This window comes from Alligator sinensis, unplaced genomic scaffold (genome assembly GCF_000455745.1).
Source record: "Alligator sinensis unplaced genomic scaffold, ASM45574v1 scaffold672_1, whole genome shotgun sequence".
In the NCBI taxonomy this organism is placed as follows: Eukaryota; Metazoa; Chordata; order Crocodylia; family Alligatoridae; genus Alligator; species Alligator sinensis.
Window position 1 is genome coordinate 293767 of NW_005842830.1, and position 16972 is coordinate 310738.

Here is a 16972-nt window from a genome sequence, read left to right on the forward strand (position 1 = left end):
GTCACCTTCTGCTTTTATGCCTTAATATCATTACTGCTATTAGGAGTTCATTTATCAGATATACATGCTTTTTGACCACAAGTACTTGGAACTGCCTTGAGAGTAGCAGATCAGGGTCAGAAAGGGTCTAACTGGCACCTTCTCTGAATAAATGTAAGCCAACTATGCTATTTGGACTTCTAGAAGAGCTGGAAAAGTTTCAGCCTGTAATCTGTAAAGTGGGCCCCCCTCCCATGTCCCTTATAGCTTGTAAAATCCAGTGGAGGCTTATTGAGGCTCTTGCTGGCTGAGGTCATTAGCACTTCCTCATGGGCGGACTGGGTGCCAGCTTCCATGAAACAAACAGGCATTAAATCCCTGCGTGAGAAGTTCTCACAAATGCTAGTACACTTAACACATATCATCTTGCTTCAAGCCTTCTTTTTTAAGGATAGTTATTAAGATGATGAAGTGTTACAGTGCAGAATGCTTATAAACCGATTTCAAAATATTGATAAAATCTTGTATTATTTTGTACTGATTTTGTGTTTGTCAGCATGGCGATTTCATGATGGTACGCCAATGTAATTTTACTTCTTGGCCTGAGCATGGGGTGCCTGAAACTACTGCTCCATTAATCCATTTTGTAAAGCTGATCCGTGCAAGCCGAGCACATGACAATACGCCTATGGTTATTCACTGCAGGTAAGCACTTACATTAAATCAGTTTAAAGTAGATTATTTTAAATGAGGTAGCCTTCATTTTAGATTCATTTTAGCCTCCGGGAAAGTTGCCAAATAGACAACAGTGAACACTGAAGATTTCTGTCTTATTCACAAAATGGGCACAGCATTGATAGTTATAGTGTTTTCCTAGAAGTTCAAAACAAAACAAAACAACCCACAAAAGCCTAGCAGCCCATTGACCTAACATTTTTAAGGTACACCAAGTTCCACAGTCAGCAGAGATTGAAGAATTAAAACAGAAGTTTGTATATATGGTGCCAAGTTTCAAACTTGGATGCCTGAAGAGAGAGAGAATCTATATTTAGGGTCCTAAATAAATGGCCTTGTTATAAGAAGTGTTCAGCTGTCATAGCTCCCATTGATTTCATACTCTGCACCATTAAACTATCACTTCAAAGTATCTGGGGAAAGCTGATTCTTCAGTTAGGCGCTCAGTGCCTCTGCATTTTACGTACAGTTCAGTGTCCCCACTGTGAGCGGGGACATTCCAAAGTACTGAGTCAGGTTGGGAACCAGAATTTAGATTCTTTCCTGTGGTCCAGAGTTGCACAGCAGACATGAGAAAGGGTATCAGCTAACTAGGTTTCTCTAATTCTCTGTTCCAGACCTACTTTCTTTACAGTTTTTGGACAGATAATGCATTGGAGCTTCTTTCTCTTGCACTTGCTGTCAATAATACTAAGAAATCTGCCATTCCTGCAGCTGCTCTTCCTTGCCCCTCACATCCTGCACAAAAGGCCACAGAGAGGCTGGCATATGAGCCAGCTACATTAGCTTTATGCTTCTGAGGGCTCCTCTATATTATGGGTAGTCCACAGCGTGAAAGCTAGGGTCAGATTTCATCCTCTCTGCACTGAAAAAGATGCAAAAAGGACCAGAAAGGGCCACAAAATCAGGTTCTACAATCAACATTCATCTTTACTTACCTCAAAATGACCTTACAACAGCAACATACATTCTCATTAGGGCTGTGCGAAATTTTGCTAGTTGTTTCAATTCGAGACTGTTTGAACTAATTTTGAGCTCGAAACAGTGAGATCGAATCAAAATGAAGGTCTTCGAAACAGCCTTGAAACAAAACAAGGCTAGTTGAAACGTTTTGAAAACTTCGAAATGTTTCGAGTTTCAAAGCCAGCAGCAAGAGACAGGGGAGAACCAAGGCTGTGCTCCCAGCCCTGGCTCTCCCCATCTCCTGCTCCTGGAAGCTGGTAACAGCACAGGGGAAGGGAACTGAGCCCACCCCAGCCCTGCAATCCGGCAGGGGAAGCACTGTGATCCAGCAAGGGGGGTGGAGAGTCAGCCCAACTGGGCTCGCTCCCACCCCCACGCTGCCATTGGGTGCAGAGGCAGAGAGTCAGCCCAGCTGGGCTCACTTTTCCCACCGCATTTCAGTCAGGTGCAGGGCGAAGAGTCAGCCCAGCTGTGCTCACTGCCCCCCCACACTGCGATTGGGTACGGGGGCAGAGAGTCAGCCCAACTGGGCTCACTTCCCTCCCTCCCCCCCACGCTGCAGTCGGGGGTAGAGGTAGAGAGTCAGCACAACTGGACTTACTCCCCGCCCTGCGCTGTGATCGGGCAGGGGGGAGCGGAGAGTCAGCGCAACTGGGCTTACTTCCCTCCCTCCCTCCCCCCCCCGGGTGCTGCAATCGGGTGAGGGGGCGGAGAGTCAGCCCGGCTGGGCTCACTTCCCCCCGTGCTGCAATCAGGTGTGGGGGCGGAGAGGCAGCCCGGCTGGGCTCACTTCCCCCTGCGCTGCAATCGGGTGCGGGGGTGGAGAGTCAACCCAGTTGGGCTGACTCTCCGCCCCACACCTGATTGCAGCGCGGGGCAGGGGGAGTGAACCCAGTTGGGCTGACTCTCCGTTCCCCTCTGCCTGTTCTAGCACTGGGGATGGGGATTCAACTCAGCTGGGCTGACGCCCCCACCCCCTTTGCGATCTACCACTGGGGGTGGGAAGTCAGCCTAGCTGGGCTTACTTCCCACCCCCAGCAAAATGTCGAAACAGCCTTTCAGTTTCGATGGAACGGAACAGCTGTTTCAAATCTAAAGGAAATTCGAAGCGGAAGGCTGTTCCTTCGAACCATTGAAACTGAAGGCGAAACGGAATGGTGCAATTTTGTACAGCCCTAATTTTCATGACCATGAAACTCAGTAGGTCTTCACCACTTGAAGCTTCTATAGAGTGGTCTCACATTTGCTGAGCCTCTGTGATCATGTTCCCTTCCATTTGTTAGCAGTGTTTCCATATAAAATGTGGCAGGTTCTTAAAGTGGCCTGGTTAAGTTTCATATCTTTTAAATGGGAACATCTATACCTACCAGCCTTTTGGACTTCATCCTTCAGGCTAATGGTCTCCCCACCATTTTTCAAAAGTGCTTTCTTTTCTAATCATTAAGTATATAGAAAGGTTTTTTATTTTTCTTTTCTTTATAGATTCATAGATGTTAGGGTCGGAAGGGACCTCAATAGATCATCGAGTCCGACCCCCTGCATAGGCAGAAAAGAGTGCTGGGTTCAGATAACCGCAGCCAGATGCCTATCTAACCTCCTCTTGAAGACCCCCAGTGTAGAAGAGAGCACTCCCTCCCTTGGGAGTCCATTCCAGACCTTGGCCACTCTAACTGTGAAGAAGTTCTTCCTAATGTCCAGTCTAAATCTGCTCTCTGCTAGCTTACAGCCATTATTTCTTGTAACCCCCAGGGGCACCTTGGTGAGTAGAGCCTCACCAATTCCCTTCTGTGCCCCCATGATGAATTTATAGGCAGCCACAAGGTCGCCTTTCAACCTTCTCTTGCGGAGGCTGAAGAGGTCCAGGTGCCCCAGTCTCTCCTCATAGGGCTTGGCCTGCAAGCCCTTAACCATATGAGTGGCCCTTCTCTGGACCCTCTCCAGGTTATCCACATCCTTCTTGAAGTGTGGTACCCAAAACTGCACGCAGTATTCCAACTGCATTCTGACCAGTGCCCAATACAGGGGACGTATCACCTCCTTGGTTCTGTTTGTCATGCATCTGCTGATGCATGATAAAGTGCAGTTAGCTTTGCTGATGACTTCATCACACTGATGATCCATGTTCATCTTGGAGTCCACTAGGACTCTGAGATCCCTTTCCACTTCCGTGAAGTCTAAGTAAACGATATCTACCCCTACCCCTGTGTCCAGGTGTTTTGTAACCTGGTCGTAAAAAGAGACTAGATTAGTCGGGCATGATCTACCTGCTACGAACCCGTGCTGGTTTCCCCTCAGCATAATTTTTCCTACTGGGCTCTCACATATATGAGCTTTAATAATCTTTTCAAAGACTTTACCAAGGATGAAGGTGAGACTGACTGGCCTGTAGTTGCCTGGATCCTCCTTCCTCCCCTTCTTGAAAATGGGGACCACATTGGCCCTTTTCCAGTCCTCCGGGACCTGGCCCGTGTGCCACAAGTGCTCAAATATTCTTGCCAGTGGCTGTGCAGTGACGTCAGCCAGTGCCTTCAGTACCCTTGGATAGAGCTCATCCGGGCCTGCCGGCTTAAACGCATCCAGTCCTTCCAAGTGACTCTGCAACACCTCAGAGTCAACACTTGGTAGTCTGGCGCCTTGCTGTTGCCTCTCTACAATCCCATTGTGAGACTTGTTTTGCCCCTCGTTTATTTAGTCTGAAATAGAAATGCAGCAACATATTCAAGTAGTAGTTTTGCAAAACCTTGATTGTGGTTTTGTTCCATTTGAGACAGCAAAATTTGGGAATTTACAAAGCAGTTTTTGGGTTCATTCTGTCCCAAAGAGATGCTAAATTAGGGTGGTTTTGATTTAGCTGTACTTAATCAGTAGGGTTTAGATTTGCAAGACCAAAGCTAGGACTAGGTCTAGATTCCATTTATCTATTTATATATTTATCTATCCATTTATCACGTCTAGATACCATGTATCCCATTCATTAGCGATGCAGGGGAGATAAGTAGCTTGCATAACAACTCCCATTTTGACTGAAATTTCTTTTCACATTAAACTTGCTTTTACCTTAAGTTTTTCCAGGAAGTAATGCTATACATTAAAATAATTATTATATAACATTTTTAAAAAAAATTATACAATGCTTTCAGTGCTGGAGTTGGCAGAACAGGAGTTTTTATTGCCTTGGACCATTTAACCCAACATATAAATGATCATGATTTTGTGGACATCTATGGACTTGTAGCTGAGCTGAGAAGTGAGAGAATGTGTATGGTACAGAATCTGGTAAGACATACAAAGCTTACATATCTTCAGTTTTTCTTGTCCTAAAATGACTTTTGTTTTCCAAACATTGCATTCCAAACTGGCCTACTTCAGAATTGGCTGCCATGTACATTTTCTACTGCTTTCAGTTTCCAGTTGAAACAGAAACACCCAACCATCCTTCCGGGACCTTGAAAAAGGTTAATTTTTAGTATTGAACATTAAGTTGTTTTTTTTTTTTAAATCGTAACTGGTTTGCATACTTCTTGACTTTGTGCTAGTTACTGACATACAGATTCTATACAAAAGTAAGGCTTACTAGCTTTTGAAAAACATAAACTTATGTTTAAGCTTACCCATATTAATAACTACTTGACTTATTTTAAATTGGCTTCAATAGAATTCTACATTTGAGTAAAGTTATACCAATACTTAAGCATTTGTATTATCAAGGCACTAATGACTTGTAAAGGGTTATCTATGGTTCAGATATAAGATATATTTTTATTTAGCAATCCTATACTTGGCTGGTATAAGTTATAAGGAAAAAACTGTTTTAAAAGCTAGTGAGTTGATACTATCCTGTGCTTAGAGATCTGGGTACATACTACTTTTAATGAAGTTGTTGTGGACTTTAAAGTTGGTTCCAACTTCCCAGTGGAGTAGAAATCTGACTGTGTTGCCCAGAATCTACCTCTGTTCATTCTTTTGGGTTTAATAGCCTTCACTAATTCAGAGACTTTCAAATAGACAGTCAAATAGCTGCTACATGAAGAGCTGTTTGGTCACATAATACATACTCCTGCTCCTTATTTCTGACAGTTTAACTGTAAGCAATTTATATTGTTGCCTTAGTGTTACCGTGCAAGTCATGGGGTGAAATTTTGACCCCAATCAATGGCAAAACTGTGATTGAATTTAGTAGAACCAGGATTTCATTATGGATAGAAAAAGAGACATCAGTGAAATAACATCTGCATGAAGGTGTAATCTCAATCTGCAGTGTGAGGGAATTTATGAAGCTTTGCTCCAATTCAGCAACTACAACTAAGTATTGGCCCATAAGAACTGCAGGTGTTAGAGTAAATTAATAAGAGGCTTGTTCTTTTGTTTAGGACAAAACATCAGAAGGTATAGACTTAGACCCTTTGTAAGGGTTGCTCTTCAGTGCTGTTCTTTGTTCAACATATACTCCTCCTTGTCTGCAGAAAATATAGTACCAGCTTGAATCACCTTGTCTAAGTCTGTGTATGCACATTCAAATAATCTTAGAGAATTCTTCCAGGCTTGTTCTCCAGGTAGAACAACTTACCCAGAATCACATTTTCAAACATTTGAATCCTGAGACACTGAAGAGTGGAAAGCTAGCAATGTTGATGCCATACAGCCAGAGGGAGCCGCCGTACACACAGCTTAGCATGCTCTGCATGCTCCCAGGGCCAGTCCAACCAATAGGCGAACTAGGTGGTTGCTTAGGGTGCCAAAATTTAGGAGGCGCCAAAATTATATTTAGAACAAAATAACAAGAACATCATTCTAAATAACAGCCCTGGCTGTTATAATTGTGTTAGGGTTAATGAAAAGTGTGAAACAATCAATAAAAAATTTGTTTTTATTGTTTTATTGTTCATTTTGAATATCAAATAAGAACATGTAAAAGTTCATTCTAGACTTCTTTTTTTCCTCTATATTGGAAGTGGTAGGGGCACCTAGGTACACAGTTCACCTAGGGTGCCAATTACCCTTGGACCGGCCCTGCATGCTCCCTTAGTCTGCCTGGCAGCAGATGACACCAATGCACTGGGGGCTGCCCTGATTGGTTGACCCAGACTGAACCATGGTCAGACTGGGTTTCCCCGCAGAACATTGTGGGGATTGTAAAAGGTACACGTTCTGCTCTCTGCTAGTGCAACACAGTCCAATGAGTGATACACTTTCTCCCTGGAGGGAGGAATGTTAGAGAACTGTGTCCTGTGCTGAGAGAATCTATGGCATGTACAGATATTCTTTTTCCCAGGAGTGACTTAACCAGGTTGTTCTTAGGTTATTTTTCTCCTGGAACAGCCATTTTTGCTCAGGAAGATAAAGCCTGAAAATCTGTTCACTCATGGTTTCTCCTGGAAGAGGAGTGACTCTTCCAGGAGAAAACAAATGTCTATATGAGGGCTAAGATGTAATTTACAGGCTTATCGGTGCTTTATACAGAGGTAGCTTACGGCTAGCCTTCTCAACAGGCTAAAGATGGATTCAAAGCAGTCTGTACAAGAAGCAATCCTGATGTTCTATATGACAAGCATATTGAAGGTATATGTGAAGTTCCTAGTCTCTCTTTTCCAGTGCCCTTGCATTTTCCAAATACCTGATTCTTTGATTTTATTGGGATGAAAATTGAGACTATTATATGAATGGAAAGAATTCTGCTTCCTTTAGTGTGTCCAAATCGGAGTTTTCTAGTTGCATAAGTGGCATTTCTGGCACTTGCATGCAGGAACAATTATACTTCCCCTGCACTGTGTGTATACATTGGCTGAGTATTTTCTGGCTGCATGTAGGTATGTAGTCATGTAAACACACTCATTTGGCCATGTATGTGTAGCGGGCTCACCTTTCAGAGCTTCGGTTGAGTCCCAGGCTTGAGATCCTGCTGTCTTGATTGGTGGAGCCCATCCACCAATCAGAAGACAGCAAGAGAAATAAAATCATGCCCCTTTCCTGAGGGGAGAGGGAGAAAAGCTCCCCCAGACCTGATTGAAGACTGTAAACTGTCAGGTCTGGAAGACTTCAGGGGCAGAGCCCTGAAGCATATAAAAGGAGCTGCGTGCCCAGCACATGGGCAGATGCAGCGAGGGACTCAAGAAGAGCGGAGCCAAGAAACACTGGGGAGCTCTCCCCCAGCGGACAATAGGCCCAAGGCTCCTGAAGCTGCCACTGGAGGAGCAGCCTTGGGAGCAGCGCAAAACTGCTCAGGCTGTTGACAGTGCATCCCGCCCTGGGAGCAGTGTGAGATTGCTCGGGCCCATCAGGGTGCACGGTTTGGTGCACAGAGCCCAGGCTTTGGGAGCCATGTGTGGTGGCTTGAGCCTGCAACCCTGGCAGGGCCAGCAGGCCACACAGTGTGCGGGGCAGCGCATGGGGCAAAGGCCTTAAGGCTGCAGTGAGGGGGCTCCGGCCCCATCTCCTGGCAAGTGACCAGGTCACATGGTGCACGGGGCTACACACGGGCCTAAGCTGTGGGAGCCAGGGAGCAGCAGAGGCCGCTTGGGTTAGCCACCCGGCATGAGGATGGCCGGCTACAGCCTGAAGCATTGCAAGGGGCAATGGCTCAGCTTTCTAATTACTCACTCCACTTTATACTTTGCTTTCTGCCCGGCCTTTTACAATATCTGATAAACTGAATTTGGATTAACAAAAGCTTGTGCTCTCTATAAGTTTCTTATTTAGTTAATAAATGTACATAGCTACCCTGCCTTCTGTTTCAAACATCATGCTAGTGAAGGAATTAGGTTATGTCCTGGTGCACTGTGCTAGGAAATTGGGTAGATGTACGTTCAAATTTATCTTGCCAGGGGAACCCAGAACTCAGATCTCTGGCTTAGAGGAAAAGTGCCCTAACCACTTGTGTATTGGGGCTAGAGGGTCACCTTCTCTCCTGGCCCCTTGTTTTTTTTCCAAACCTCAAAAGTCATCTTGTCCAAATCCCTGCCGTGATACAGGATGTGCTAGGCAAGTTCTAGATTCCAAGCCAGATCCTACATCTTATCCATTCTCTTTTTGAAAACCTATAATAAAGGAAATTGTATATCTTTCATACAGGGCTTGTTCTGTTGTCCATAAAGTTAGGATGCTTTTGCTGGGATAATCTAAATCTGCTTTGCCACAGTTTAAACCCATTGCCACATGTCCTGCCCTCTATTCAAGAAAAAGCAGTTGTTCTTCCTTTTCTTTTTGGCATCCTTTCAAACAGTTTAATATCCCGCCTTAATCTCCTTTTCCTGTGAGTATACATATTTCGTTCTTTCAGCTTCATCTTGTATGGCCTGCAGTCCAGCTCCTTTGGATCCTCTCCATTTTTCTTAAGATTTGGTGCCTAGCACTGCATGCAGTGCTCTAGCTGACACCTTCCATTTTAACCTACTACTCTTAATTCAGTCCCAAATGGAATTTGCGCCCCTGCCCCCACACACCCTTTGTGGCAGTATCACATTGCTGATTTATACTCAGTTATGGTTCACTGTAACCCCCAGATCCTTCTTGGCACTCCTACTGTTTAGCCAGCTGTCTCTCCTAGAATTTTTGCACTGTAATATCTTTGCTAAATTTCATTTTGTTGTATGTATCTCATTTGTCCAATTTATCAGGATCTTTTTGAATTCTAATCCTATCATCCAAAGAATTTGCAGCCCCTCCTAGATTTATATTATAGGAAGATTTGATCAGTAAGGTCTCTGTTCCTCCATCCAAGTTCTCCATCTGGTGCTGAACTAAACAGTACTAGACCCAGAATAGGTCCTTGTGGAATGCCACTGGAGAGATCCTGCCAATCTGACATTGATCCGTTTCCTCTATCCTTGCTGTTGTTCAACCAAGTATGTGTTCACTTCATGGTGCTTCTTTCTAGTCCGCATTCTCCAGTTGACTCATGAGTGTATTACATGAGACTCAGCAAGAACCTTACTGAAGTCCAGGTATATTATTTTCACTGCATTCCCTTCATCCACCAAACTAGTACTCTGTCAAAGATGAAAATCAGGTTGGTCTGGTATGTTTTGCTCTTCAAAATTCCATTGGGGCTGCTAGTGATTACCACTTATTCTAGGTTTTTACAAATTGTCTGCTTTATAATGTGCTCTTTTAATTTCCCAGGTGTTGAAGTCAGGATGATCCCAGGTCCCACTTGTTCCCCTTTTTAAGATGGGTACTGTGGGCACTTTTCCAGTTTTGTGGGAATAATTCTGTCATTAATGGCTTCACAATATTGTTCAGATATCAGTGATTTGAATTAATCACTTGGACAATGATTCAGTCAGTAGAACTAAGATATATTCAGCTATTTTCTCCAGAGGTCCAGGATGAATTTTATCAGACTTTGCTAACTTAAATTCAAATTTATCAAAAGCTCCCTGACATGGTCTCATATCAAGATTTATAGCCCTTCCTCTTTTGTCCCTTTATTAATTATTAATTTTGTTAATAATATTGCAAAGTACTAGTTAGGTGGAAACTAGTCGAAACAATATACATCAGTGGAAATAATATACAGCAAGGAAAGAGAATCAAATTGGCAGGAGATTTCAGGTAGGGATCCACCAAGATCTAATCATCATTTTTAGGTTTTTGTTTGCTTTTAAAGACGGAGGCAAGTAGTAATTTAGTAACTTTGCCTTTTTTTTATCATTCATGAATAGCATACCCTCACTTTGGAAAAGTCACCCCACAGTTTTCCTCGTCTTTCTTTTCTGTCTGGTAGATGTGTAGAATTCATTTTTGTTGTCTTTCACATTTCTTGCCAGTTGTATCTCATTTTTCACTTTTGCTTTCCTGATTTTGTCCCCACAGTTCTTGCTGTTCCTTAGTATATTTCCTTAGTGACTTTCCCTTTTCCCCATTGCCTGTGTGTTTCTCTCTTGATTTTGAGATAGCTATGAATTTCTTCTGTAAGCACATCCATCTCCTGTGGATCTTCTTATCTTTCCCTTGTGTCAGAATCACTTGTTGATCCTCCAGTATCATGTCTTTAAGAACTGCTTCTCCTCCTGGATTTTTTTTATCCGTTAATTAGTCTGTCCGTGACACTATACATACTCTTTCTTTGAGTTAGAGAAATTCGGCAGCCTTGTTTTGCTATTCTCCTGCCTGCTCTTAGAATCATGAATTCTGTCATATCATGGTCACTTCCTCCCAAGTTGCTGATCACCTTCACATTTGCACTTAACTCAATGCTCAACTTTCTAAAGTAGAAATTTGTCCTCTACATATGTTAAGAATGTGTTGGACATATTATGTGTTGTTTTTCTTCTCTAGTAGATGTCAGTGAAGTTAAAATCCCCATTATCTCAGAAATTTTAGATATTCCTGTTACCTGCTTGGAAACTACCTCATCTACCTCTTCTTCCTCATTTGGTGGTCTAAAGTAGGCTTCCGTCATAGTATCACTATTCTTTTCCCCCTTTACATTCACCAAGACACATTCAAGAGATCTACTGCTTTTCTGAAAAATTTCTTTTTCTTCTTTTTCCAAGTGTGTTGCCCAGTAACTGGGGTCTGCTTTTCAAGTTTGCTTTCTCCCCAGGATTTTATTCATCACTGTCTCTTCCTTAACACCTCATTCTCATGCCTTCATTCCCATTACCCTCATGTGAATAAGTGTTGTTTCTTCATTGTGTGATCCATACACCAGCACTGGATTTATCACTGTCCTGGACATTTTTCTATTCATGCAAATTGCATTTTCCTATCACAAGCCACTCCACTCACTTGCCTCCATGTAATCCATTTATTTCTCTCCTTCATCTCCATTTTCTTGCACAGTGGAGCCCAGATAAACCTAACCTTAAACGGCATGTACTAGTCTTCCAGTTTCACAGGTTCATAGATTCATAGATACTAGGGTTGGAAGGAACCTCAACAGATCATTAAGTCTGGCCCCCTGCCCTGGGCAGGAAAGAGGGCTGGGGTCAGATGACCCCAGCCAGATGCCTATCCAGCCTTCTCTTAAAGACCCCCAAGGTAGGGGAGAGCACCACCTCCCTTGGAAGCCCAATCCAAATTTTGGCCACCCTGACCGTGAAGAAGTCTTTCCTGATATCTAGCCTAAATCTGCTCTCTATCAGTTTGTGACCATTGTTCCTTGTTACCCCAAGAAGCGCCCTGGTGAACAAAGTATCTCCGATCCCTTCCTGTGTCCCCCAAATGAATTTGTAGGTGGCCACAAGATCACCTCTCAGCCTTCTCTTGCAGAGGCTGAAGAGGTCCAGGTCCCTCAGTCTCTCCTCATAGGGTTTGTCCTGTAAACCTCTAACCATACAAGTGGCCCTCCTCTGGACCCTCTCGAGTTTATCAACATCCTTCTTGAAGTACGGTGCCCAAAACTGGGTGGAGTACTCCAACTGTGGTCTGACCAATGCCACATAGAGGGGAAGTATCACCTCTTTGGTTCTATTTGTCATGCATCTGCTGATGCCTGATAAAGTGCGGTTAGCTTTGCTGATGATTTCGTCACTCTGACGACTCATGTTCATCTTGGAGTCCAGTATGACTCTGAGATCCCTTTCCACTTCTGTGTTGCTGAGAGGGTTACTTCCCTGCCAGTAGGCATGCTGGATGTTTTTGCGCCCTAGGTGCACTTGTCCTTGTTGTACTGCATCCTATTGTGTACTGCCCACCTTTCTAACCTGTCCAGGTCTGCCTGCAATCATTCCCTATCCTTCAGAGTGTGCACTTCCCCCTACAATTTAGTATCATCTGCAAGCTTGGACAGAGTACACTTCGCACCCACATCCAAATCACTGATGAAGATATTGAAGAGTACAGGTCCAAGTACCAAACTCCACTATCTACATCCTTCCAGGTCGATACCAACCCGTCTACTACCACTCTGCGTGCAACCAGTAAGCCAATTTGCCACCCACCAGACTGTGTAAACATCTATGTTACAGCCTCTTAATTTATTTATGAGAATGGGATGAGAAACCGTATCGAAGGCCTTGCTAAAATCCAAGAAAACAACATCCACCTCTAATCCTGCATCTAAACATTTTGTGACCCTGTCATAAAATGAAACCAGATTGGTCAGGCATGATCTACCTGCTACAAATCCGTACTGGTTTCCCTCCTGCATTATTTTTCCCACTGGACTCCCACAAATATGATCCTTCATAATCTTTTCAAAGACCTTTCCAAGGATGGAAGTGAGATTGACTGGTCTGTAATTACTTGGATCCTCCCTCCTCCCTTCTTGAAAATAGGGACCACATTGGCCCTTTTCCAGTCCTCTAGGACCCGACCTGAGCACCACGAGCACTCAAACAGCCGTGCCAGTGGTTCTGGTATGACACCAGCCAATTCCTTCAGTACTGTAGAAGGTGTTTGCCCTTCACTGTCACCTAAAAATATACATGACCTGTAATCTGCTTTTTCCCCGTTGATGCATAGACTGTCTTTTCAAAATGTGCCTCCATCTGTCCAAGTCACTTCCTATCTGTTTTTGGTATCAGGGGGCAGCCTTCTGAATGTCTCTGAATGTATCCAGAACTAACACAAAAGGGAACAGACTTAATGCTAACCTTGGATGGACCCCAGTGCTGACTGGGAAATCCTCAGTCTCCTTTTATGTGCTTTTAACTCAAGCTGTTAAGCCTCTGTACATCTTGCACAAATCTCACATAGACCATACTAAATGTTCTCTCAGGCACCACCACATCACTTCTCTTGATTCACTGTCACGCACTTTTTCCATGTCAGTAAACACTGAGTAAATTTTTTTTTTCCTATTTTCCCTGTAATTTTCCATTAGAAGTCTCACTGCCAAGGTTGTATCAATTGATTTACCTCTTGTGAATGCAAGTCTATTGTCTAGAATGTTTATTTCTCTTCTCAAATTTTGTTCAGTGATCCTTTCCTGCAATTTTAAGTGTATATTCTAATATTATAAAAGCCTTTGTCTGTCTGTCCATAACACTTTATTTGCACTCTGATTGGTTGTGTGAAACAACCAATCAGAGTGCAAGCGTTCAGACAGGAGCTGGCAGCCATGCCACCATGACTGTGGTGGTGGAGCTGGCCTCCCCCCCCCACCCCCGCAGCCTGAGGTGACAGCGGTGATGGATGGGGGTGGGGGAGGCCAAGGCCTCGGCTCCAGCCTGAAGCAGCGGGCTGGGAGAGCAGGTGCAGCCCCGGGCCCAGCCTGGTCCGGCCTTAAGCAACAGAGGAGAGGGGAGGGAGGGGGGACCAGCCCTGGCCCCGGCCCTGGGGGAAGGGGGGAAACAGCCCGGCCCCAGCCCCAGGCTGGTCTGGCCCAAAGCAGCAGAGGGGAGAAGGGAAATGGCCCCAGGGTGAGGGGAAGACTGACCCTGCCCCCGCCCGGCCCAACCTGGCCCAGAGCGGTTGGGGGGAGTAGGGAGCGGACCCGAACCTGGCCCGAAGCAGTGGCGGGGAGCGGCCCTGGCCGGGGTAGGGGCAAACGCAGGCCTCTCTCTGCCTGTCATTCTTAACAGGCAATGTGCTGGTATAAAAAAAAAAAAAAAAATCCAGTCAGTCTCTTTCTCTAACTTGCAGGCCACCATGCTGAAGTTCTTAACTACTGGGATAAGGCTAGATTAAAATTAATGTGGTTGTCCAGGCTAGTAGGAAAAAGACTGAGCATGCCTTCTCCAGAGCACAAGCCCTTTCTCTGAGCTGTGGGTGCTAGTGTTGACCCCCAGCTCAAGTCTGGGATCGTGCCCGGTATGCAAAAGCCAATAAAGATACCAGGGGTGAAAGTATAAAGAAGATTTATTGCTAGCAATAGGAGGTGCAAGCGGAATCATTTCACGTAACAAGCACACAGATTCTTAATTCTAAGCATCTTTTATACAGGAGTATTGGACCTTCATAAGCATTCTTGTTTGCTAATTGGTTATAAGGGAGTGACGCAAGGAGTTCTTTACTGAGCATGTCTCTATACCTGTGTTTTAGCTATGTATCTCATTTCCATACATGTATGTTTCATTAGCATACTTTCTCCCCACCCAGGGGTGTGATTCTCAATATTCAAATCAGCTCTTTGCCCTAGTCCTCTGATTCTGCTTTTGTTTTCAAGCCTCCTTTATCTAAGACTGTCTCCTCCTTATCATTGCAGATGGGCATTAGTTACATAACAGAGACTTTTGCTTGGGCTATGTGTAGTGGTTTCTAGGTCAAACCTGACAATAACACTGAGGGTGTTGAGGGTAAATCCATGGCAAAAATCTTTCCACTCAATTTGTTTCAACACAAATCTAGTATTCTCAGCTTTCTTTGTTTGTAAAATCATTTGATTCACCTTAGGCCTGAAGATAGATAAGAAGATAGGTAAACATTGTATACAGCAACAGGCAATAATCCCTGTAACACAAAATAAAACAACCATACTAAATAACTGTTTCAACCATCCAAAATTGGGAAGCCAGGAAGTTAACCAGGACAAGTCTAAGCCAGATGATTCTCCCGCAGGCCAGAAACCATCCTCGAGGAAGGGCGGTATGTGTGTATACATAGGATATTTGATTGGTCTTGTTACAAAGGATTCTTCTACCTTGGTTCAATTTGAAGCAATTATTAGTACAATTAACTATTAGGAAACATTCAGAAGCATTAGCTGTTGCCTGAACCCGTACGGAAAACATGTCTCTACTCTTCTCTTTTACAATAGTCCCCCACTTATATATATTCTGATATGTACTTTTCTTCTCTACATTCTTCAGCATAGGATAATTTTGTAAAATTTTTAAAGGGGTTGGTACTGCGATTAAGCATGAGGTAAAAACCAGGTGAGCATTGATCCCTCCCGCTAAGCAGAAGTCCGTTCTATTTAAAATTTCCCGGGCCAGATAAATCCAGACATTTTCCTGAGGGTCAAATTTTTGTTGTAAAAGGGTTTCCCCTCCTATAAGTAGGAGTGGACAGATCAGGGTGCCCCACAATAAAACCTTGAACAATTTCATAATAAGGCTTATAAAACTTAATCAAAGATTGTCAAATTATTCAAAGTTCCTTTCTTTTGAATAGGAATTTCAAGTCTCTTATTGGCTCCACCTTCCACTGTTCTCTATCTCCGGTCCCGGAGTCTGCAGGGATTCCTTCTTGTTCTGGTCCAGCCACCGGCTTTAGGCGACTGGAATGTATCCAAGTCTTGATTCCTTCGAGCTTTGCGGCCGTCGGGGTTGTTAGAAGTACCCTATATGGGCCTTTCCATCTGGCTCGAAGTGGTTCCTCGTTCCAATCTTTCACAAGGACGTAACTCCCAGGTAATAATCGATTTCCCAGGGCAGGATACTGGTCCTGTGTCTGCAGCACGTCCCGTACCTGCTGATGGATGGAAGACAAAACAGAAACCAAGGACCATACATATTCTCTAATCATTCCCTCTCCTAAAACATGTAACTGTTGTTCAGTACCCATGGGCAGACTCAGAGGGTAAGGCTTACCATACATTATTTCAAACGGGCTTAATCCCAATTTAGAATGTGGTGCGACCCTTACTCGTAACAGGGCCAAGGGTAGGGCCTCTGGCCATTTGAGTCGAGCTTCTTGGCAAATCTTTGCAAGGTGTCTTTTTAAGGTCTGATTCATACGTTCCACCTTTCCACTGGACTGAGGTCTCCAAGGGGTGTGTAAATGCCAGCTGATTCCCAGGAACTCAGAAACCTTCTGAGTAATTTGTGCAATGAAATGTGGGCCATTGTCTGACCCTATTCCTTTTGGAAGTCCGAGGCGAGGTATGATTTCTCGTAGGAGTGTCTTGACCACCTCTCGGGCTTGGGCAGTCCAACATGGGAAGCACTCAACCCAATTAGAGAAAGTGTCCACAAAGACAAGGAGATATTTTATCTCTTGTTGCCGGGGCAACTCAGTAAAATCCACCTGCTATTCTTCTCCTGGCCCATTGCCTATTCTCTGATGTCCTGAAGTTTTTCTTCTCCCTCCTTATGGGTTATTTCTCTGGCAGACCTCACATGTCTCTGATACCTCCTTGGCAGCCTCTCTTAATCCCACTCTAGTTACATAGTAACTGATCCATCTTACCAGGGCCCTGGGTCCGTAGTGGGTACCATGATGAGTGCTCTTTACTACCACATGAACCCAGGCAGCTGGGATGATAATGCGGCCATCCCTTGCTACCAGCCACCCGTGCTCCCCCTTCTTTGCTTGAAACTCTTTTATCAATTGTTTGTCTCTCAGATTTGGCCTTGAAGAATAAACAGCTTCCAATGTTTGCAGGCAGTCATGTACAAGATCTGGTGTGTCAGCCATAGATGGCAGCAGTGTTGCTGGATTTACAGTGCGAAAAATGGCCAATTTTTTT

The 16972-nt window shown here is 44.2% G+C and overlaps 1 protein-coding gene across 2 annotated transcripts in view; it reads left to right on the forward strand.

Annotated features, from left to right (window-relative positions):
- The window catches only part of PTPRQ (protein tyrosine phosphatase, receptor type Q), a 239951-nt gene that overhangs the window by 216722 nt on the left and 6257 nt on the right, over positions 1-16972 (forward strand). For both annotated transcript variants that reach the window (XM_025191547.1, XM_025191548.1), the window contains 2 exons: positions 536-684; positions 4818-4953. In XM_025191547.1, coding sequence (XP_025047332.1) covers positions 536-684; positions 4818-4953 — 285 coding nt within the window. The remainder of the gene's footprint in view (positions 1-535; positions 685-4817; positions 4954-16972) is intronic.